Raw genomic sequence first — 25,852 nt, 5'->3', positions numbered from 1 at the left:
ATATGGCTATTCCATGTTCACAGATATGTTGTATTTTAGTTAAATAACTCATAATGACTTACTATTTTTATGCATTAAGGGCTGGCTGGAGTATCAAAGATTTACTCTCAGCATAAATCTGTAAGGAAATATTTATAAAATATATTTCTTGCACCAGCAAGACTAAAAAGCAAACCACACTGCAAAAAATGAAAACTAATATACACTTTATATTTTTGTCGTTGTTGTTTTAAAAACCAAACCAAGGTTGACTTTCCATTTAGCTCCGAGTGCATCTCTTGGAAGCCTTGTGTTTTGTTAACAAGGATGAACATTACATGCTCTTAGCTCCTTTTTGTCTTTGCAGCTAGTAAACTGAGTACTTTTGGACCTCTTCTTTACCATCATGTAGCGTTCCTGAATTCCACCTCCACAGAGCGTAGAACATTCTGTCCAAGCAGTCCATGGCTTCAGCCTACAAACTGAAAAAAGTCATTTGAGTAAGTTTTTAGTATTTCAGTCTAATCTACCTATCTCAGTGTAAGTGTGCACACTTACAGCTTTTGAACTGAAGAGAGCATAGATCCTAGTTCTTACAGTAGGAATTAAGAAACCCCAGTTAAGTGTACTCAAGGTGCATTTGTCAAACACTGAAAAACAGTTTGCTTTGTTGCTAAAACTTTCCCTAGACTGAAATGCATGAACTGGAGCTGCTCACAAACTCCTGTCAGGCAGAAAAGAAAAACAGACATAAGCATGCTGAAAAATGGTTTCACACTCACCTGGATATTGCTCATTATCTATATTTTTTTTTGCTTGTTCACTTCTCCTTTTCTCTCGGGCCTCTTTCCAGCGCCTTTTTTCCATACCTGGGCCTCTCAGGCATTTCCTGACTCGACATTTTGTACGTTGGACAGTTTCTGGGCATGCTGTTCCTCCAAACTGTGGTTCTATTTTAATCATTCTTGTTCTGATCATATGGCCCTTTCCACATGAGGTATTGCATTCGGACCACTGGGACCACTCTGTTAGTTCACAGTCAATGGCTGTAAAGAATGAGAAATGTTACATGAAAGCTGTGAGATCTAAACATAAAGTCAAGATGAAACACATAGACATGCCTAATGAGTTTTTGCACCCTGAACACAGGAAAGCAGCTTAAGCCTCCAGGCTTTTCAGCAAATGTTGTGAGGCTACACGTCAAAATTTTTGGAGTCCATTTCTAGTCAGAATTACTATTTGACACTTTCCTCAATTTCTTTTTCAAGAGCGGTGGTGGCAGATCACTAAAATTACCAAGAAAGTATAAATAATTCTTCCCCTGTGCTTTCTTCAATTCTCCCACCCATATGCCTGTTTCATAATGAAAAGCTGTTAAAAATTGAGTTATATTCACAAAGAATCTGATGCCTCTGAGGTGTAAGCAGTGTTATGCAATAAGCGAGATTTGCTAATAGCTTTAAAAGTTTTCATCTTTCAGCACTACTTAAAACTTACAGCCCCAGTGAATAATAATGAAAATGACATTTCACATAATTTAAGAAAAGCTGAATTAACAAATTATCTAATACTTTCTGTGAAAAATAATGTAATTTGTTTATAAAGCCTCATAAACCAGCTGGCAACAGGACACTAAAAGCAATCATGTCTTATTTGTTCAGCAGCACCTTGGGCGCTTCACAAGACTGCAAAGCAACTAGAAATTTTGACCACTCAAGAAGGGAGGAGATTTCAGTAGAGTAAGGTAAAAAAAAAAAATCAATGCAGCTGTTTCCACAGCATCCAGTGTCTCATATGTAGTCCTGGTTACAAAGGGATGCGTAGATCAGTAAAAAATCTATGATACCTTTCAGAGATGTATCAAAGATGGAGTGAGCCTCTTTTGTGCTCTTTGTGTGAGCTAGAAGAGCCACAGAGATGTTTTCAATTCTTCTTTCCTTCCTTCCTAGAACACACACTGCATTTGAGTAAAAGAGAGGTTTTACAGTTCTGACTTATTTGCTATTGGGAAGTGCACACACTGTTGCCTGAAGTTCGTAGTGTGTTAAATATGTAGAAACAGTATGCCCAAGGCAATATTGGTCATCAGCATAAGGTTCAGTAAAGCAAGCTGAAATGATGGTCATGTTCTAGCTGTCAGTAAATGAAAATCCACACTAATAATACTAGTAATAAAAAAAAAAAAAATAAAAATCCATAGTTGCTGTCCTACCTAAGAGGTGGTGCTAAAAACTGGTGATAGTTTTGACCCATGGACTTTGCCATTCACAATTAACCTTCTCTCTCCAGAGAGTTTCCCACACTTACGGCATTCGGGCAGCATGCACTTTTCTGCTTGTTCCAGCTCCTCATTGCAGTCTCCCAGCTCAGCAGCAGATTTCAGCATCCTTTGCCGGGTTCGCATGCCCTTCCCACATGTTACACTGCAGTCACTCCATTCAGACCAAGGCGAGAGTAAACAGGGGATGGTATCTGATATGAAAATAAAAAGGTAATGAATTTTTATTGTACATAAATTATGAAGCTACACATTTTGAAAATAATACAGGTGGAAAATATACTGCTTTATCTGTCATCAACCAATTATACTTTGTTGTATACATTTGGACAAAATGAATCATAAGCTGAATGGTGTTGCTAGAGATGCTCAGAAAGCAGTATATTAAATTGAAAGCTTTGCCTCATTTTAATACCTTTTCTTTGCTGCCTTTATAGCCTATTTATATCTGCAGAATCCCAGTGCTCCTGGGAAATAAATAGTTTAAGAAGGTATGTTTCAATCATGACTCCTATAAAAAAATCTGGATTGCTGAAGTGGACGGACTGAAACTCAGGTTGATATAGTCTAAAATGTGATAATTCCACATTTTGTCTGCCAGAAATCTTTTAAAATTTAATTCTTTGTCTTTCATGAAAATCTTAACATTTCTTGACATTTAAACAATATGAATCTCAGAATCATAGAATACTTAGGGTTGGAAAGGACCTTAAGATCATCTAGTTCAATAGTCACAGTAAGAATGAGACTGGCTGACCACATGAAAGGAGCACTTCTATTTCTGAACTGTTCATGGGCTAAAAGGAGAGAGCACTGTTTTATTATAGCCTTATGATTAAATATACCTCATAGTCCATAAATCAGAGTTGCTTAGGTATGGCTTGCTAATATGCACTTTGCTGTCTGGATAATACAGTAATAGGATACTACTGAATATTTTTTCTCAACATTCTCATCCTGCTGGTGAAACTGGTACTTAATGCACATTCCTTAGGGAAGCTAATTTTAAGAAGAACAAGAAAAAGCACCATTGCTTCTTGTTTGGGTATATTATCTGTGTGATGGAGGAACATGTCAGAAATTATGCCTATCTTTATAGCAGAGAAGAGAAACTCATGGACACTTACGGCATTCAGGCATCATGCATTTCTCTGCCTCTGTAGTTTCTGCCTTGCACATGGATCCATCAGCAGGAGTCATCTTGATCATTCTGTGTCGTCTCTTCATCCCCGTGCCACAGCTAGCACTGCATTCATCCCATTCTCCCCATTCAGTGACAAGGCAGCTGCTAGGGGCTATTCAAAATGGACAGACAAAATCAGTCACTAGTAGAGCTTATATAAAAACATGGTTTGGGCAGTACTTCTGCTATTGGCTGGGTTTTACAAAGCTAAATAAAATACTTACAACATTCCTCATTTACAATACATTTCTCAGTCTCTTCAGTAGGCACTTTACACATAGAGCCATCTTCAGGGAATTGTTTTACATATCTCTCTCTAGATCGTGTTCCCATTCCACAGGAAACACTACATGGGGACCATGTAATCCAGTCAGACATCATGCAAGTGGAACCATCTAAAACACAGAGAACCATTTCAATAGCTAATATTAACAGAATTGCTGATAAATCTGTAGCTGCCTATTTGTGTGCAATGTCACTTTTATGCTGCCTCTCACATTCTGTGCTTCCTTGATTGCTTACTTTACCCCTTTCCTTTTTACTTCTGTGTACTTTGTGCACCAAGATGAATCCAGTTTGTATTCTTTGGCAATTAGTCCTCTTTGCTATAGCCTGAGTTACACTGCAGCAACCACTAGCTTTAAGAACTTTAAGGGAAGAGCAAACCCTACAAGATGTTCTCTACTCTTTCCTCTTTATTACCTTCATCACTGCAGCCTGGACCCATGCATGGCTGAAAATCTTGGGTATCTGGGCAGGGCACACTGAGGTCCAGCTGAGCTTTAAGCATTCTCTGCCTCATCCTCTTGCCCTTTTCACAGGTAGAGGAGCTGCAAGCCGACCATGGGGACCAGTTTGAATATATGCAGGTCTCAGGGGTATCATCTAAAAAGTAAGAAAAGGCAGTGAATGTTAAAAATAGTCTTCCATTTGGCTCTCTTTACCTGACTGGTGATTACTTTAGATGCTAATAGGGTACAGTCTTTCCTCCTGCATTCTATCTTCTCCATTTTAGCCCCCCACTCTCCAAGACTAATTGTCAACTTTCATTTAAAGGAAAAAAATTCAAACCCCAAAAGGCTTCTTTCTTTTATCACTTCCATTGTTATTGCCATCTTCCAGGTATGCATGCAGTTCCTTTACTGCATAAGAGAAGGCTAATTGTAAATACCAGAAAAGATGAAAACCAAAATCACTTTTTGGCACTGAATAAGGCTTTTGCTCCTAAGTCAGTTTTGTACTTTATCTAAAAATGACAGTGGAAAATGGAACAAAATGTAAATTAGTACAGCACAAACTAATTTAAAATGTACCTTCTTCTTTTTCCTCTGGTGCTAGATCTGCCACAATATCATCGATGTTATCAGGTACGATATTGCACTGCTCCCCCTGCAAAGGAATTATTGTGTTACAGGAAACTTATACGTGTATGCAGTGAGGGGGGCTAACCCAGTGTACTGTGAGGCACTATTGCATTTGCAGCACTTTCTTCTCTTCTCATTCCTGTGCATACTTTAAAAAAATCCCCAATTAAGCAGATGCAGTTATTACCACAAGTAGGAGAAATAATATGTTAAGACAGTTTTAGTTCTTTTCTGCCATAATCTTTGTTCGGTGTAGGTTAAAGAGGGTAGATTTGGGGCGGGGGAGAGGATTGGGTTTTTTTGGTTTATGAGGTGGGGTGTTTTGTTTGCTTAAGAATGTTATATATATGTATCATACCTTGCGTGCAATTCTCTCAATGACAACTCTGGCTACCAGCTTGATGGATCCTCCTTCTGGATCATAAAATGGACTTTGGGGATGATCTAAGCTTGTAAGTGGTCTGATCTTTTCTTGAGGCACTGTAGGTTTGTTAGGAGACTGCAGTCAAAAAGAAAAAAATGTTAAAAAAGAAACAAATAATTATTATTAATAACACAATTCATCTGCAGAACTTAAAACTTCTCCAAAATGTGAAATTGGGAAATTCCAATCTAAGATGAACTGAGTGCAGTTGTACTTAATGGTAAGGTGTTGGATTTTTTGTTGGAATTTTATTTTTTTTTTTTGTCAGGAAGCACTTCTCTAACACTTTGGGGTTCAACCCTGAAGCTGGGTTCACAATAAGACGTGAGTCTTGTTGTGTGGTTAGACACAGCTACATTAATAAAAAATATATATTCAGTATGCCTCCAGAGTTGCATTATAACTGGAGAAATTCCTTAGGTTCTAAAGAGACCAGGTCTGAAAGAAAGAAACCAGCCATCTTCTGATGTCTGTTTCAGTCACCTGAAAAGTGAGTATGTGTGGTGTTTGAGAATGTGACTGTTCTTGTCTGCCGTCAACTGTCTGTTCTCTCTGTAGACTCACAGTGTAGGTATGCTTGGAACCTATGGAGACCTAACCAGTTCATGAATGTGACGTAACTCATTTGATCAAAACCAGGACTTTACCTGAGGATGATGTGAATCTTTTTCTAGACTGAGAAAGTGATGGAGACAGAGAAAATGTATGATTTTTAAAGCCTTGAAGTGATGAGAATTTCAGAGTTTCAGTCACTGTAAGGAACAGTTAAGTTTTCTGTGCAAAACAGAATAGGTGGCATTGGAGTTGAAACAGTAGAAAACTTAAGGCGATACGGCTGCTGATGGCACACAGATCTGTATCAAAGGGATTGGACACCTTGATACTTAGTTTTGAGCAGACTAAGTCATCCATTTATTAAGTAGAAGAATGTAATAATATCCTAGGTGAATGTAATATTATCCATTAATAATAATGCTCAGGGAATTCAGATGCAACAACTGACAGTAGTTGTAGCATATGTCTAAATGAATTTTAATTCATTATGAACAAAATTTTTACAAGAGTAGTATAAAGGCATGCATGGCATTACCGTGGATCAAATAGCTCTAATTCCTCACTGATCAAGATAAACTTTATGTATTTAATATATTACAAATACCTCATAGCTAATGCCACTGTCTGTGCCAGCATCCCAGGGTATTAAATCCTGAACGACTTTCTGAACCCAGCCACAGTCCTTGGTACAGAGGTCTTCAGCAGACAGACCCACGTTCCAGTCCGGACTGGGGCCGAGCATGGTGAGGAAGGACATCAGGTGCCGGTGACGATCGACAGAAAACTCAGCAGAGGGAGCAGCTCTCCTGCAAATTTGCCACAGGAAGACATTAGCAGCTGAATTTGCTGGTAGACGGAAATGAAACTGGTAGTTCAGACTGAGAAATGCTGAACACTGGCACAACACTGCTTGGTACATAGAGATGGCGAAACAGGGTAGGGAGGAGACAGCTGCTCAGCCTTGTCTAGTTTCAGTCTCCAATATCATCTGAGAAACAGCTCTGACATTGTTCAAGGAGATTTACAGTTTAATGGGTGAGAGAGATATAGCAATAAAGAGCTGCAGCAGCAGCAGCTTTTGTCTTAGTCATATAATAATAATAATAAATTGAAGTAAAATAGCAGAGAAATACCGTGAGGGTTTGATTGCTGGAATACTTTTTACCCCCAAAAGAGAATAGAAATTCTGATGCCAAAAGTGCTTGGAAGTGTTAACTTGTGTATGTGTGCAAGAAAGCACTCATTAACAGAGTTTTAGTGCTCAGCTGAGAGATTAATGGCCACTGCCAGCTCTAGAGTTCAGCCAAGACTGTCATAGGTTTCTGCCAATGTATGTGAAAGAGCCCCTATTCATCCAGCCTTTGTCAGCTGTTCTCTTAGGAAGAAATCAAATCCTGCTGAATCATAAAGTGCTCTGCAATGCTGATGAGCAGCTATCCCATTCCTGTGCAGATGAAAAATAAAATCAGGCCTGAACTCGAAGTTCCTTTTCACAGATGAAAAGCTGGACCACTTCATGGCATCCTTCTGGTGAGCAACAACAAATGCAGAAGTGTTTAAAATACGATTTTGGCAATTCTGCTCTTCAAAATACTGGTCTGGTTGATGTCAACCCAGATTTTCTTCAGTTACAGGACTTGAGCCAATACAGAGTCAAATTGAAGCCTGGTTCTTTTTGTGTTTTATGCTAAAACACACTGCTTTTGAGCATCCAAATGCTTGAGTCCCTGTAAAAATGTAGCATTTCATTGGTCTGGTTTTCCTAGTTCATAGCATTCTCAGCATATTAGAAAACTGAACAGCCCAAAGACCGTGATTTTGAGTAGTTATCACAGTTTTAAATGTAAGATGTCTAAAAATTAGTGTTTCTAGTTCATCCTCAAGGGCCAAATGAAGAAGCAGGCATTTGCTAATGGGTGAAATGTTCTGGTCACTTCTGTTCCACTGTTTCTTACTGTGTAAAGTCCTTGAATTAAGGACTCCGAGTAGAACAGTTTCTAAAGGTGATGACATTAATCCTGCCTTTCTCAGAAAGAGATGCCAATGACTCAGTGACTTTTTTTTTGTTCAATTGAACAACTTATCTAATGTAAAGTAATAAATAATGAATGACAGTATCATCTTCAATCTGTGAGTACAGTATCCTGATATATTTGTCAAGTACATAGCAGTGATTAGCCTTAAAAAGCCTGCCGGCTGACTTCAATTAACTAAAGGATTTACTGCATTATATGGGTTTCTAAGATTCCCTATAGGAATTTTGTACGTGAAGCAGTACACAGCAGAAGTCAAAACAGTAAGAAATGTGTTTGCATTCATGTTCTTTAGATTAAGAATATATCTAATATGGACATTGCAGATGCAGAATAGAGTCATGGGTCAGCTCTTGCAGGGGAAAAGCAAAGGTCATGTGGAGCTGCTCACTACTGCATCCGGCACCTGAGCTGATACTACTGAGCTGGTATGTATTGTGTGACACGACATTCACTGCTCTGTGCACATGTACTCAGGAAAAACAAGAGGCAGATACAGTCATACCGTTTAAAAGCAGAGGGTTGGAAATCACTTTAGACACATAGGAATGGAAAACTTTTGTCACCTGTTATTCTTGTGAAAGGCACATATAATTAAAGCTTTGGATACTTTGTTAGGAAAGTAAATATTAATTGTGTTATTCATATGAATAAAAAATACTCGTGTAGTTAAATTAAACTCTATCAATGTTGAAACTGTGTAAAGGAACACTTCAGGAGATGTGCTTTGCCTGCAAGTTTTTGCATGTGTTCAGGAGATCTGCAGCTTGCATCTTTTCCAATTTCAGAGCACTCTGAAAAAGATTACCTATCTTCTGCTCCTTCTTTAAGACAAATAGGTAGTTTTATGGCCATTTTACTGTATTTCATCCTGTAGCTGTTTAACAGAAATGTGAAGGAATAGAGGACAAATGGAAGCATGTTTTTTTTCTTTTTTCCTCCACTCCTGTTCAGACAATAATGAAGTCTTTATATATTATCATAAAATGTATTTGTTACACTTGCTACTTTATTAATTTCTGTGTGGTACCTGTAAGCAGTATGAATAATTTGAACCACAGATGTATAATGTTGCCCAACATTCAGAGTCCTTCTTGAGCTGCTGTAATTAAGGAGGAGAAACAGGCTGATCTAAGGCACGGTTAGTAACTACTACGTGGGCATAGGGACAGGCACTGATTGGTCTTTTACAATCTTAAATGATCTTTGGTGGGTTTTATTTACTAGGGTTTTTAGTAAAGTGACAGATTTCAGATGTTTCCAGTCTCCACACTAATGACAATATATGAAGCTGGCAGGAACCTCAATCCTTCCAGGCATACCTCAACAACACATCAGGCTCAAGTGTCCTAAGATTTGCTTATGGATATTCTGAAGCAATCTAGTGATACTCAAGTGCATCCTGAACCTGACCTTTTTCATTTCTGTATTGTGAACACACCTGATGAAACAGGAATGTAGATCATCATCTCTATCTCTGCTTTCGATATAAGTATATATTATCATTTTAAGGCTCTTAAATTTTAGGAGAGTGTTCTTCTGTGACAGGTTGAGCATGTTTGGTAATGCCGACAGGAAAAGCCTGAAGTTTCTAACTGATGTGAATTTGCTGTGAGACCAACATGTTCCTTTTCCTTCTCTTTCACATATACATGCATAAAAACAATGGCGAATAGGAGTTGCAGATCAAATCCTAAACATCAGGTAAGTTCTAGGTGACAAGCCTGAGAACCGCACAGGCCTAGGGAATCCTGCTTTCATTAGCTGAAGCAGACAGTACTTTTCCACTGTGAGCCTGATCCGCCTTGCTCAATTCCTGTCACATAGTACAGGGTGAAGGAAAGTACCAGACAGTGTCCCGCACTCTAATGTTTTCCATTTTCTTTATTTTTATTCTATGTATGTTCTTTATCTTAGCATGATTTGGGTCTTCAGCTATAGCGATGACACATACTGAGCAGCATAAGGAAATGCTCTTTTTTTCTGTGGGTTATTGTTGGTTGGTTATGTTTGTTTCTGGTTTTGTATGTATATGTTTCTGTGGTGGTGGGTTTTTTTTAAAGCTGAAAGAACACAAACATGGTTTTGCTTTACAAACTTTTCCCCTAAGTGACAATCTAGTTGCTATCACTGCTGGGGTGGGAGGTTAAGAAAGCCTTTGGCAAACCAACACAAAACTCAACTTGGTGCGAGATGTATTTTTGAGTGTTGAACCAATATTGTTGTGTTCTAGCAATATCTCCATACAAGGTAATGGAGCTCACACAAGGAAGGTGGATAGAAATATTGAAAATAATATTTTCAGGATTTAAAATTTTTAGGTTACTTTTGATTTAATATTCGATTAGTATAAAAGAAGTAGAAAAAGGCAGCCTGAGTATATACTCTTTGTCTCTATGATATGAGCTAGCTCAACAAATTAGACTATTTATAGAGTTTTGGAATCAATGTGAATTTTACTTCCTGGATGCTATGTGTACTACATTTGTGTAAGACAGACATTTGCCTCACCCATGCTTAAAGCCTATTATTTAAGGACAGATCTGAACGGAACTGCTTCACAGTTATCCAAGTTCTGACTTTGGTGGTAGGTACAACATAATGTTGTCATTAAGTGAGCATATTTGACAGAACAGGAGAGGGTAAAATACTGATTGTTGTGATGGTTCTTTGAAATAAAATTCTACATCAGTTATTCTTCTATATTTTATGCTGGGGAAAAAATCTAATTGATTTCATGGATTTAATAACTCTATGGGGCATGTGGTAGTTTGAAATAGCATGTAATTCTTCAGGTTTCTTCATAGAGCTGTATTAAGGTGTAATCATCCTAAACCTATTTTTAGAGTCTGGATACCAGGTTTCTTTGAAGATGCCAGGTTCTGATCTCACTTGTGCTTCAAATAGGAAGAAAAAAGTGTACATGCAAGAGAAGCCCATCTAAGTCTGATGCCTGTTTGAGGTTTAGTGTCAGTTCTAGGTGGCACTGGGAATGTGAAAACACTATTATTTTAAGCAGAGAGTTTAACTCATAGACCATGAAAACTGCGTATTTTAGGGAAATGGTAAATTAATTGCCTATTATACCTCTAGTCAGCAAAAGTGACATCCTTCTTTCTCAAAGGCTTACACAGCATCTCATATACACTTCCCAGGATGAATACTATTTATTCATCTGTAAACCCTCTTGCTATTGATACAAACAGTATAAGCATGGAAACACATTTCACACCACTGAACTTCCAACTCTGCACCTTCTGCCTACCAGCAGCACCTACACAACATCTGTTTTATTGAATAAACTTTAAAATCATAACATCCTGAAAAGTTTACTAGCTTCAAAGAAAAAAGAAGAAAATTAACATCTAAAATACTACTCTCATAGAAGTCTACAACTAACAGAACTAATTTGATGGCATATTTAGATGCTGTATTATTAAGTATACTATTTAGGAAATGATGCAAAAGAATTAGGACCATTACATGAACAACAAAATTTTTTCCACGTGTATCAACACTTGAACATAGAAACAGAATTTCAGAGTTGCACAGACGAAGGGGAAAATCCTGTTTAAGTTCTGCTTAAATGCAGGGTGGGTAAGCATTTAACCTAATGAATAATTTAAACATGTGCATGTTCCAAAAGAGCTGAGGAAAAGAAAACTGCAATAAAACAAACTCTGAGTCAATGAAATTTGTCTGACATCCATATGAAAAGTTGAAAAGCACTCTAATGCCAAGATGTTTTTGTCTCTGAGCACCTCAGAGAAGGTGACAGTAAGAGTTTAGCTATTTATTTCACAATGAAAGAACAGACCAAGCCACAAAAAATTCTTATATGTTAACCTTGTGGACTGCATAACAAACTTAAAATAAGAATGTTGCCTATAACCAAGTAAGAGATGGATATATAATTGCATACAGAACTAAGCAATTATGTTGTTGCCACCGACATAAAAACCACAGATCAGAACAAATGCTGCTCTAAAATCATGTTAATCTGTGTATTTTTAAAAGCATTACAAGAGGAAGGGACTTTGGGCAGTGCATCTTTCAGACATTTTCAAATTGTCATCTAAACATACCTGGATTGCTACTTTAGATAATAATAATGTATTTTTCATTACTCTACCAGCTGTTTGATTTGATACCTTCAGAGGAGGTACACCCTAATGATACAATTAACAAACATGAACAGGCTTTCCTCACCTAAAAAAAAATAAAATCCGAGATAGGCTGAGAAAGTTGGGGCTGTTCAGCCTGGAGAAGAGAAGGCTGCGTGGAGACCTCACAGCAGCCTGCCAGTATCTGAGGAGGGCCTACAAGGATGCTGGGGATGGACTGTTCATCAGGGACTGTAGTGACAGGACAAGGAGTAATGGGTTAAAACTTAAACAGGGGAAGTTAAGATTGGATATAAGGAAGAATTCTTTACTGAGAGGGTGGTGAGGCGCTGGAATGGGTTGCCCAGGGAGGTTGTGAATGCTCCATCCTTGACGGTGTTCAAGGCCAGGTTGGACAGAGCCTTGGGTGGCATGGTTTAGTGTGAGGTGTCCCTGCCCATGACAGGGGGGTTGGAACTAGATGATCTTAATGTCCTTTCCAACCCTAACTATTCTATGATTCTATGATTCTAAGTTAAAATTGCGGTTTCTGAAAACTGCTGATTTGTGTAAATGTTCTTTGCAAATTGTCACAAACCAGTTAGGTGTGGTTATCCCACATGGTGCTGGTGACATTTGCTTCTGTTTAGAATAACTTTGTCACTTCTTAGATCACTTACTATGCACTTACATTCAAATCATGTTTCAGGAATCCTTTTGCAATATATAACATCACTGTGTTTTACCAGGGCCAGGCTGACTACAAAGCCAAAGGACTCTAACTGTACAAATCCAGGAAACTCTCTTCTTCACTTCCTAGGACATTTGAGGCTACAAATTGCCAGAGTAACTACAGCTGTATTTACAAAGGAAATACTGTGGGATGTTGTAAAAGCACTGTTGCTTTGTATCACCTTTTCACCTACAAAACACTGACTATGCTCTGTTTTTCCTGGGAAACAGTGATGAAAAATCAGTTCTTAGACCCAGCATAAGAAAAGTACCAGCCAGCTTTCTGATCTTTTTCTTTCCCATTAACAATATCAGATAAACAGCATAGACTTATTTATCAGACTGCTTTAGCAATGAAATCTGCTTTGCTATCAATTTATTCTCAATATTAGATTACAGCAAATATTTGTTTTTAACACAAATTACTTACCCTTCAAATTCTTTTCAAGGATTTTAAAACAGTATTGTCAGGCATTTCAAAATCATTTATTTAATGAGTAGCAAAAGTTTAGAATTGCATTTTACATTCCCTTGGTCCTGTGTTGTCACTGACAATGTCCAACCCCTCACCACCTTCGTTAATATGATACACATACCATTTCATTCAGCATCTATACCCATCTAACTTACACATGCCTTTTGGTGTCTGGAGATGTGAATTAGAGTAAATGTTTAATTACCATTGCATTCATAACAATGCAAGAAGATAACAATTGGAAGAGTTTGAAAATTTGCATATAGACTTCTATTCACTACTAATTTAAATGGCAAATCGTTCCCAGTACTCGGTGAGTATTTACACCAGAATGAGGAGTTAGGATTAGTAACTAGACATATATAATTGCATGAAAATAAAGCATACGTGATTACTCATGAAATTATAAAGGAAAATGATTTTGGCTCCAGGAAAGAAAACAGATGGTTGGGAAATAATCATAAAGCAGTAACTGCCAATGGCAGGAACATGTAAAGAAAACAAAAGCAAGGACAGAATGGGATGAGTAAGTCTGATTTAATTGGATGGCCACTAATTTCCATGAACAATTAGTATCAAGTTCTAGCAGTGGCTGTTTTTAGTTAAACCTTTTCTATGTTGTAATACCCAACTTCTTTCCTTGCCTAGTGACATTTGAAATTGAAATAGAAAGAGAAGAAAGCAAAAGATAAGTGAAAGTGAGACTGCCATATGTGCTTGCTCTGACAAAAAAAAAAGAAAAGATCGTTACAATTTTTTTTCCAACAAACACAGATGTTCTCCCTTACCTTTTTTTTCTTAAAGCGGGTGTCTTTCCATCTGTCAAACAATGAAGTTTCCCTAAGTCTGAGTAATACACATAACACTTAAGACATCAGTTCTTTTTATGAGCATGATGTAGTTTTGTGATTAGTGTTTCTCAGTCAACACAATGTGTGTAAATATAAATGCAAAGACTTGGGTGAACACGGTACTTTAAAATAGCATGTGACATCATGCTAGGAGAGGTAGAAATTTGCAGCTTTCTTTAGTCCTGTTTTCTGTGAAAATAAGATACTCTGATCTTTTTACTTTTAAATGGAGTTCATAGAGCTATTAAAAGAGACTAACCAAGTTGCAAGGGAAGTGTATGGTGTTGGGTTTAGTCATTCTTGTTAAGTAAGTTCCAAAGATGTTAATAAAATTAAAATTCATACAATTAAAACTTGTTTCTTACATTAATTATCCAAACATATACATGCATTTTGAGCCCAGTCATACCCAATCTCAGATCTAGATGAATTATAAAAAATGGTAAAAATGCCAATTATTTTGTATGGATTTTTACAATGTGTTTTGTCTGAGGTTTACTTCAGTTAGATCTTTTGGCTTTGGTGAAACAAATATTTCCGCTTTTTTGTTAAAATTTAGGATTTTTATTCTAAAACCACGAGGAAGATTTTCTGTTTTCAATGTGAAACCATAAATTTACTGTTTGGGTCCAAGTTTTATGTGAAAGCTTTCTTTTTGAAGTCAAAGCATTTTAACAAAAGTGTTTTGATTAGCTTTAACACATAAACTGCTCATTCAACATAAATTACTCCGCACACAGCTCTCAGGAGTTTACTGCCACTTCTATGAACCTTTCGAAGTACTTCAAGTCAAGTCCTACAAGCAGGGATCACCTTGTGGTTTAGGGGATATGGTGGTCCTTAAGACGGCGCATCAACAGTATGGTGGAATGATACAAAGCAGGAAGGAAACATATACCACAGGGACTTTGCTGACCTAAAATACAGTTTAAATACTAACCAAATGCAAAGCTGGAGCACTCAGGATTGTTTCACAGCTCCAGACAGACTTACGTATTTATTTGTCTTCACGTTATCAAAAGTCACACCTGACGTTTTCCTTATATGTGAGGGTTTTTTTGTATATCAGATTGTCCTTTATGCATTACTATTTCTGATCAGACTGTGGTATTAGAATTCTTCTATTTCTGACAATATTAAACTTCACTGGATCAATCCCAGCTATCTATAAAATCATAAAGAAGAAAACAGCTGAACTAGGCACACCATAGTGTTGCCATAGAGACAGCGCTCTGTCTGCCCTTCTCATTCCTCTCATTTTGAATACAAAATCCCAAACTTTGGAAATGCTTCCTAGTACTGTACTGACATTTTGCATGTAAGGAAACTTCATTTACATCTGCATTGACGGATAATAGTTTTTACATCATTTTAGGATAGACAGCACAATATAACAGTGGGAGATAACAAGAGAGAGAAGGAATTGCGGGGAAAACAAATCTCCAGAGATTTACAGGAATAAAAAGTAAAGACAATGCATGTGCTGTAAGTGCACTACTGAAATAAGACGTAACCATGCAACAATACAAATACATGCTTTCCAGAATTTGGGGGGTGGGGGGTGGAAGGGAGAAGGAAACAACAGAAATCTTTGCAGGCTATCATTATACTCTATTGCTGGGGTGCATGTCATCAAACTACTGAAGTTAATGTGGCTTTTAGTTAAAAGTCTCAAATAGCACACTCATGCTGAGCTACCAGAACGTGATTTTCATTGCTATGTCTCTTTGCACTAGTACGTACCATTGACTGCCTGGAAGGTTCTACAAGGATTTACTGTTACTACCACACCTTACGATTAACTAGATTTTTTTTAAAACATTTAAACCCAGAAATAATATTACACTCCTGTTCCCTTGACAGCAGTTGACCAAAAAAAAAATATTTTTCTTAATGACAAAGCCTTTTCATCAGTAATGCGTAAGAAATACTTCGTGAGAAAGCATTTTTTTCATGTAGAACTATAGCAAGAGATCTCATCCAAGAAACTGAGCACAAAAAGCTGAACAAGACAGATACTTTAACCAATGTGCTTGCATTTCTTCTACAATGAAATGTAGCAGATTTGATAATGTAATGATAATGTAATGTATTTTTCCTTGAAGAACTGTCTTCTTTTGCCTTTGTTACATTTCCTATGCAAACTCTTACTTTAAAGAATTACTTTCTAAGAAAATAGGTTGGAATTTGAGCATTGCTTAGTTTTAGAACTTCAAGATATGTTTGGGTTTTTTTTTTCCTCCTTGTAATTAATGTAAGGAAAATAAAATTTATTGTTGAATCCCAAAAGAATTAGTGTAAATTCAGGTCTTGATTACTTCTTGCAAGAGTAATACCACTGGCCATGATAAGTGTGCAAATGCCTATTTTCATTAGCTGCTTTCCTCCAGTTCTTCCTGCAGTTTCACCAAAGTATTGTACTTTTAACTATTAAAAGCCTTCCAAAAGGCTTCAATCAAAACATATTTCCTCATCAGTCTGCACTGATTGTTCTTGCTGCATTTCACTGGCTTCTACTCTGGCTTTCACAAAGTTTTTGTTTACCTCTTTATGCCTTACATGGCATCTCAAATAAGGTCAGTTTCTGCAGAAATAATGAGCTACCAGATGTTAACAAGTGATCAGGGGAATACTGAGATCTCTGTACAATCATTAAACTTGGTCAGATGTGGATGAGTTTTTCAAGTCAGTGATTATCAAGTCATTTTTCCAAAAGATGACAAAACAAGCCCTTCATAGTTAAACAGCTATTATAAAATCCTAAACATAACTAAACCATTGTATTTTTCCTCTAACTTAGCATGAAAATTTAAATCTGAATTAAACCGACTGAAAACAAGGTATTGTAATCAATATCCTACAAGGTGAACTACAAGTGATACATAATGTTTCCCTCATGTTGCACTTGTTACAAAAATGAATCCATTGTTTACATTCACCCAGACAAGAAAATTACTGAACATGCTATTTCCCTCTATTCAGGCAAATCCTGAAATCACTTTCTGTGCCAGCACTGGGTTGTAACGTGTAATGGCACTGAGCTGCTTCCTGTATGAGTGCAAACAGTGAGGTACCTATGAGTGGTTGAGACCATGGTTGCCCTTCTGAGGTTAATTTCCCTCTGTGCTTTGGGTCTCATCCCAGAGCAATCTCGCAGTGCTGACCTGATTTCCTTCCAATCAGTCTAGGCTGGAGATTTTCACCTGCACTCCCAGTGCCAACAGACAGCCACACTCCATGCAACCATCACAGCCACCACCCAAAGCAATTGCCCATCCCAAAATGTGTCACTTCCTCACAGCACTGTTTCAATCTACAGATCTGCTCTTCTTGCAGTGTAGGGAGCTATTCATTATGAATAGTCTCCATAGTTGTAAGTACATACACTACAGAGATCGTAATACTTTCACCGCAGAATTGAAGTAGGGTTTTAAGTTTAGACAAGACATACCTCACACAAAATCGGTTTAAAATATTCCCATAGCGCCTATTTAAGACAAAATATGGGCCATACAATACAACATTACAACTGTTATTCTTATAAAAGCATATCTGTACTTGGAGAGAGCCACTTGGGGATTTAAAATATATTTTCAAGCATCTCAAAATTTGAATGCACTCATCTGTCAGGAGAAAAGCACAGCATAATTCTTCAGCAAAACACTCATATATTTTCTTTTAGGATAACATAGATCCAGTGAGATGTCAACTATAACCACATTTCATTTCATCCCACTTCATTACAGTGGCAAGTCACTGAGAACATATTCAATATATAATACATTCTGCAAGGGCCATACTATTCACATTACCATATTAAAGGACAGAAAATGTCTTTCAAAAATCTATTATAACATCAGAACGTTATTGGTGTCCAAAATAAATAGTGTATCTTTTAATAACAGGACTGTGAGCTTCTCTCCTCCTGCTCAGCTCCCTAAACAGAGCCACTGTCACAAATGCTCTGAGCTCACTGGGTTGCACTGACAGCATGATAAACAGTTTCCCATGTGACCTGCATTATTTTCTTTTAATTAAAATAATGTCCCAGTTCTTCATATGCCTTCACCCTTTCCACATTGGAAGATTTAACAGCTGCTGGTTTACAGTACACTTTTATAACTGGAGAGTTAGCTACGCACACTTTTCTCTATTAAAAGAAACTTATAGGTAATGCAACAACATACACATCATAAGGCATTCAATGGGTTAAATGCAGCAAGGGAAGGATATATGAACTTGTAAAGCAAGACAATATCTGAAACTTATTTCTTAACAATACAGAGGAAGATAAATGCAGCTTTCAATTAGGAGAAAATGTCTAACAAGCATGCAAGAAAAATGAGCATTTTAAGAATATAAGAATTGGCAATAAGTTATAAGCTTCCCTATTTCAATATGACCCTCTGCTGATTCTCAGTCACACTAGGTGAAATTATACATGCATGATTTATTTTTCAAATCATTAGGTGGAATCATGTTTATAAGCAATTTGTATACTCAAATGTTAATGATATACAGTGGATAGATGATTAAAGGACTATGATATGAGCTTTTCTTTCTTTTCACTTTGGCAAAAACAAGAAATAAATTTAAACTATGCCCATTATAGCTGGTTAATTGCAGTTCAGTCTGTATGAAACCCAAATCTGAGTGTTTAAAAGTGGCTTTTTTTTTTTAATGCTCAGATAGATAGTCTGAGGACTTGATTAATGAAGCAACTGAATCATTTACTCATTTATAATGTACATGTTTATAAATTAAATTCTAATACCAATAGCAGTGCATTACATGGCTGGACTGGAAATCTTTTCAGTATTCTTAATGGGACAACAAAGAGAGTTACATCAAATGAAAATGAGCAACTAATCTCAGAATTTACTCACCTAGACAACACACAAAGCAAAAATTTTGTCACTACATAACATTTTAAAAGAACTAAAGGTACAATATTCTTTCATGTGAAATACTGTAAGTAGATGGATATGAACTGGAATGACTGCAAAATTCAAACCCCTGTCTTCTTTACTGAAGTTGATTAATGAAAATTAGTAGGTACTTTTCAATGAATTTTAGTTTGTATGCTGTGAGGAGTTTGGTGTGGTACTTGTGAATAATTCTATCCACCCCTAATAAGATGCTCTAGGAAGACTAATTCACAGAATTGACTTACAGACAGTCAGGTCTCTAGTCTCTAGGGCTCTGGGCATTTAATTATTTTTTATCTAAAGCTTCTCTGTTATCAAAGCTGAAAGGTGCATTGATTCCAATCTCCCCCTCTCAATGCTGATTAGTATAAATTTATCAGAGAATGACATTTGGCACTGTCATAGGGATTCTGAGTTAGATACAGCAAATGCCTGGCTCCAGAGGAAAAGAAAAAGAGAGGGTTTCTATTGGGGCTTGGTGCACAGGTGCGACAGTGCAGAACCAGGTGGTGGCAGCAAGTGAATGGGACGCAGAGCACACACTCTTGCTGGCGCAGAGCATCCCCAGATAGTGGCTGTGCAAACAGGGGCTTTATTTCCTAATGGCACAACTAAACACACCATATTTTTGTTACATGGATTTCTTAAACAGTTAAACACACACTGTCGGCCCTGAACAAGTCAAGTACTTTCTGGCCCTATAAAAAGTGTTATTTTGGTGCATTCAAGCAGCAGCTGATGCAAGGCTTGGCAGCAAAGGTGTTGGTGTGAGACTGTGCCACAGACTCCCAACATATGTGCAAGGCTTACCTTGTCTGAAGGCTGCACAACTGCACCATCTCTGCTTTTTTGTTCTGACTGACTCAGCTGGCTCAGACCAGTGCTGCTGTCACACATGGTTTCAGCACATCCCAACCTTAACTGAAATGCCTTGAAAAATGTAGCTGGAATAAACTACCTAATTATTTTAATTGTATTTATAATAATTAACTGCATTGAACCTTCCCAAAATTAAAACATGATACTAAGGAATAAGCAAGTTGTTGACATTAGCTTGGTTTTACCAAAATCAGAGGCAACAAGTAAACAGGGAGAAATAAAATTCTGTTTCTTCTTCTCCATTAAGGTCACTGATCGAAGCCATGAAACTACTCTGCACATCTGTTTCTTTTTCCTCCAACACTCTCTCCTTTAAACCTTCCCAAACAAATTACTCCAAATGTAGTAGCACAACAAGGTATTGATTTTGAATATAACCTATAAATATTATTCATATAGGTCTTATCAAAGGAAAATTGCCAGTTTCAATGATGGCACACATACATGCGCATTTTATCCACACAGACTGTTTAGATAGAAATAGTTCATATAGATGAATAGGTAAATTCATTTCTCATATTCCCCAGATAGATATCTGTGAAGATCAATTATATAAATCCTAAAACAGATTACTTCTGAAAGATATACAGAAAATCTTAGAAAGATTTCTCAGATAACATTTATTTTATAGGACAACAGAAAAGGAAACATCTACTTGAAATCTTCATTCTAGAAAACTGTGCAAATGTATTTAATTTTGTCCTATTTCCAGCACAGAGAAATCACACAAGTAACGGAAAATCAATTTCAACTATTCTAACCAAATTATCATTTAATTTAAAAATGCTTTTTTGGGTCAACAGGAACACTGTTTCTTAAGTTGAATTCAGTCAAAAAATGAGACAAACCTAAGCGTTTTCAAAAATTACCTAAGTCATGCATTGTATTTTAAGTACTGTGATGCTGTTTTTAAAAAAAAGCTAAAAACCTGGAAATAGAAGAGAATATTTTTGTTGGCCGGGTCCTGGTGGATAGGAGGATGACCATGAGCCAGCAATGTGCCCTTGTGGCCAAGAAGGCCAATGGCATCCTAGGGTGCATTAGAAAGGGTGTGGTTAGTAGGTCAAGAGAGGTTCTCCTCCCCCTCTACTCTGCCTTGGTGAGGCCCCATCTGGAATATTGTGTCCAGTTCTGGGCCCCTCAGTTCAAGGACAGGGAATTGCGTGAAAGAGTCCAGCGCAGAGCCACAAAGATGATTAAGGGAGTGGAACATCTCCCTTATGAGGAGAGGCTGAGGGAGCTGGGTCTCTTTAGCTTGGAGGAGACTGAGGGGTGACCTCATCAATGTTTACAAATATGTAAAGGGTGAGTGTCAGGATGATGGAGCTAGGTTTTTCTCAGTGATGTCCAGTGATAGGACAAGGGGTAATGGGTGTAAACTGGAGCATAAGAGGTTCCATGTGAACATCAGGAAAAACTTCTTTACTGTGAGAGTGATAGAGCACTGGAACAGGTTGCCCAGGGGGGTTGTGGAGTCTGCTACGTTGGAGATATTCAAGGCCCGGCTGGACAAATTCCTATGTGATGTACTCTAGGTTACCCTGCTCTTGCAGGGATGTTGGACTAGATGATCTTTTGAGGCCCCTTCCAACCCTTGGGATTCTGTGATTCCAAGGCAGCCGGGATCTGAAAGCTATCATCACTGAGTAAGTACCATAAAATAAACATAGAGGAATTTTAAATTGATGAGAACATGCAGCTGACCTGTACATATTCCACACATACCCTCCTTGATTACAAAGCTGGTTAAGTCACTGTGTTTGCCAAATATTTTAGAAATTAATCTCCTTCAGAAAACTCTTCTGTCTTTCCTCCCTGTCATTAAGGGGAAAATCCTAGTGATTGCTTGCTTTCCCTGGCTAATAAGTATTTATTATTTGGTTGTTTTTGTATGCATTTATAAATGTTACTAATAACTATTTCAATATATCAACACTTGAGGAACTGAAAGTTTGAGAATTAGGTGTTTACAGCAAATGGTTGCCTAAATGCTTTCCAGTGTCCTTTTGTAAATCAGCCTGTCTCTGAAGCTCACAAAAGATGTAACATTTGAGAAGGTCAGCAGAGAGGTTCAGCAACACATCATGTTTATATAGATAACATTCATGTTTCAGCTCTCTATCATCTGATGGAACTGATTAGACAACATTGATAACATTAGTGTAGTCACAAATTCTTATTAAAACTGTTTACACCGCTGAAGGCTTCTAAGTATGCAACTGCATATATAATCTTGGGTAGTTTTACACAAGGACATTAATTAGTGAGATGCCACCACATTAAGACTGTGTGAGTTGTAAAGAGCAGTATATGAAACACAATAAATTGAGATCTTTATCAGTGAAGCATAAGATGAGGAGAGGGAGCTATTTTATTACATTTCCGAAGACAGTAAAGAGTTCCACGTCTGACTGAAGTGGCTCTCCATCTTACAATGAGTAATCATTCAATGATTTAAATATGGAGGCTACTTCAGGGAAGAGAAGTTTTATGGGCACAAGAATAGCAGATTACAGTAAAGTAGAAAAAGCAAAAACTAAAAAATGTAAGTAAAAAATAAGTAAAATGAGAAGCAAACAAACACCAAAACTCCAAATAGATGGAAATCCCTACTCAGCTGTGGCTTGGCTTTCAATTCCCAAATGCTGTAATGAAGACTTATTTATCACAGTAAATTCACTGCAGGATCGAAACATACAAGACTTTTTCGCTCAAATTGTGGAAGAATAATTCTGAAAGAAAGCAAAGATAGAAAGAGCTCTCACTCAAGAGTAAAGAAAGGAAAATGAGATACAGTATGTTAGAATTTTTTTTCTCCAACTAGTATGATCCATCAACTAAAACATATTTTGGATCACAGCATTTTTGCATTTCCCATCACCTTTCTCTAGAATACTCTTCATTTGATTTCTGGAACTGTTTACTTTGTTGCCCAGTTTAGTCATATTATCTATCTTGATGCTAAAAACCATACCTGGGAATATCCTGTTCCATTTTCTGCTATCCTCCTTGCAAGCCAGGAAAAACAGCCCTAATATTTTTGTAGTCAGAGGAAAGATATCAAAGATTATAAAACTTGAAATGAAAGGGGATTGATGGGGTAATCTGGAGGGGATAATGAGGTAACCATACTAACTGAAACTGTTTGGACTAAATAGTTCTATCCATCTCAAGGGTAAACGACTAGGCCTCCTCTTCTGCTAAGCCTCACTTCCAAGTTCTTACTGGAGCATTTTCAGGTAATCCCCAAATAAAGGGGGAAGAGCTGCTTAAATGGATGAGAAAAAGAGTAAGCTCTGCACACAGTCAAGAGGCACATGAAAGCCACAGGACCATGACTATCCTCGCAAACAACATGGAGAGGTAAAATGAAAACAGGAGAGAGAGAAGGAAGAGGAGGATAATGTTCCGAACTTCAAGTAGTTCAGAATTATAATAAAGTGCCTAGCACTTCAACATGCACTGGTTGTAACAAATAATGGACAGAGGAGGTAAAAAGGTTGGAAAGCAGTGTTGCTTCTGCATAAAACTAAAAATAAATGAAAGGAGTATGAAAAGTAATGCTTGTGAATATTGAAAGCCTTACCTTGTAGTGTTGGGTACTCTCACTATGCTATTTTCTAAGATAAAATATCTTGAATTTTTGCATTGTTTGACCTATTAAATCTAAAATGAACCATCTGAAAAAAATAATAATTAGAAAACACATGATGTGCTTACTAATAATTACAAACATACTGCTGGACTCCCTTGTCCAAGCATATTCATTTTCCTAGCTAGGGCCGCAGGCTGAAGCTCTGGCAGGAAAGGAATGAGAAACAGGCAGCTAATTTATGCAGGGAAATGAGGTCTTCTTACCAGTTTTTTAGAATCTGAAAGGTTTTAGGACAGAAAGTTAAAACTTTTTTTATTTTTTTTTTTCCCCAAATTTGTATTGCCTTTTTATGTATCAGGAAAAGCCAGAATGAACATTTGAAAATACTTGGAAAGGCACACTATCTGTACCAGTCTTTAATAATTTATAAGGTCTAGGTGTTTAATAATGGAATACATGACACACTGGAGAATAATTTCCATCCTCGGCTGATCTGTATTTGTGTTTATCAGTCTTAGGCTGTATGTACACGGAAGGCCATATTACACAGTGTTGCACAGGGCTGAACGCTTCCCTGGATTACAGGAACTACAAAAAAGTGATTAGACACAAGAATTACCATTCAAATACCTCTGTCTTTGCCTAGATTGAAAAAGAACCATATACTTTTACTGGATATATTTTCAAAATGTCAGAAACTACCCAGGGAGATGTCTATGTGTGACTCCTGTCCAACTACCCATTTTCAATTCCACTCTTTTTTTCCAGAGAGCTAAGAACTATATGGTGAAATGACATTCCTTGTGCTGATGAGGCATCTTGGCATGGATGATCTGCCATTTTGGAAAATCAGAGTGCCACCTGAAGAATTTGCTTTGTCCTACTCCCCAACCATCAGGACAAATATGCTGTTATATAAAAGAAAGATACATGTATGATAATGCCTTTCCCTGATGCTGAGGAATCACAGATGACACAGTGACCATGAGAAAACAGGCAGCTGGAAAAGCAGCAAGCACCCTGATAACAATCTGCTGTTTGGATTTCACCACATTAAAGACAATCCAGCTCATGCCAAGATGTGGAATCGACAGCTTCTTCTGTGCCCAACAACTAGCCCCCCACAGATCCCAAAAGGTCCTGGTTTTGTTCTTGTAGCTCACTTCCATTATAGAGTAGGAGGAATTGATCAGGATATAAGAAGTGCACTGATTTTCTTCTGGTGGGTTATCCTGGGAAGCTCTTATTTAGATAAAAGTGCCTACTGAATGCAAAAGCTGGGTGTCACAAGAGAGATGTCAGCATTTGTAAAGAAGCATAACGAATACGGCCAAAAAAAAAAAAAAAAAACCAAAAACAAAACCAAAACAAACATCATATATTTGGAGGAAGAGAATTTAAGGTAGGATTTTTTAAAGGTATTTGCTCCAGTGGAATTTGATGGATACTATCTCTGAAGTCTTGCCTTCTTTATCCCCACATTCTTCTGTCATGGCTTGATTATTTTACAGATGCTGGATGTGCAGATTTGGATATCAGCTGTACTATCTGTATTTGCTGTATTTTATCCTCTGTACTGCCAAAGGCCAATGATTTGCAGCTGGGTATGAAAGTAAAATTCTATTCTGCCTGAAACACAGCTGAGAGGAAAGGAGTGATGATCTGTGCTCTTGTTTATACAAGTGAGATAAGAAAAACTACTTTCATGTGCCAGCATGCTGTACACCGATACCCTCATGCTCAAGGAAGAATGCATTCCCTGCAAGTACTTTAAAGTCAGACTTTCAAACACCTAACTTGGTAATACAAACATCAGTATCAGCAAAATGTTTTATTACTTGGTCTGGCATGCTTTCTCAGGCACTCCTCCTCACTTTACCAATGTTCTCTCAGCTGGGCAGCCGTAAGACTAGTTCACAACGATCACCCAAAACTGTCTCCTGCATGAAAAAACTCAGGAGTTTCCTGCATGCTGGTGCCCTGGGTAAGAAACTGAATGGAGAATAGTGAAGATAAGTAATAGGGAAAAAAAGGAAAAACACTGACAAAGAGCAGGCACATATAGGAACCGAGGAGAGGAATGATGAAAAACAGACATTGAAATATGGAAGGTTACAGCTTAGACAGCATTATATTGTACTGGAAGATGACAATATGTTGAAGTATATTAGCCTTTATCATACTTAACAGAAAGCATTTCAGAAACAAGAAACAAACAAGAGGAATTGGAGATGCGTGCACGACTACAGGAGTATGATATAGTAGGCATCACAGAAACATGGTGGGATGGCTCCTACGACTGGAGTGTTGGAATGGAAGGTTACAGGCTCTTTAGAAAAGACAGGCCTGGCAGGCGGGGAGGGGGAGTTGCTATTTATGTTAAGGATAGGCTGGAGAGTATGGAACTCTGTCTGGGGACGGGTGAGCAGTCAACAGAGAGTTTGTGGGTCAGGGTTAAAGGGAGAGCAGAGAT

General features: G+C 37.5%; 1 protein-coding gene across 1 annotated transcript in view; it reads right to left on the bottom strand.

Annotated features, from left to right (window-relative positions):
* Positions 1-297: 297 nt before the first annotated feature.
* The window catches only part of SPON1 (spondin 1), a gene marked incomplete at both ends in the record, with an annotated part of 193,139 nt that continues 167,584 nt past the window's right edge, over positions 298-25,852 (bottom strand). The window contains 9 exons of the mRNA XM_080619024.1: positions 298-461; positions 762-1,025; positions 2,287-2,451; positions 3,385-3,552; positions 3,665-3,835; positions 4,143-4,325; positions 4,754-4,829; positions 5,163-5,303; positions 6,388-6,589. Coding sequence (XP_080475150.1) covers positions 298-461; positions 762-1,025; positions 2,287-2,451; positions 3,385-3,552; positions 3,665-3,835; positions 4,143-4,325; positions 4,754-4,829; positions 5,163-5,303; positions 6,388-6,589 — 1,534 coding nt within the window. The remainder of the gene's footprint in view (positions 462-761; positions 1,026-2,286; positions 2,452-3,384; positions 3,553-3,664; positions 3,836-4,142; positions 4,326-4,753; positions 4,830-5,162; positions 5,304-6,387; positions 6,590-25,852) is intronic.

The sequence above is a fragment of the Psittacula echo genome (assembly GCF_963264785.1).
Source record: "Psittacula echo genome assembly, chromosome: 5".
In the NCBI taxonomy this organism is placed as follows: domain Eukaryota; kingdom Metazoa; phylum Chordata; class Aves; order Psittaciformes; family Psittacidae; genus Psittacula; species Psittacula echo.
The sequence above is the reverse complement of the archived record's forward strand: the minus strand, read 5'-3'. Positions and strand labels throughout refer to the sequence as shown.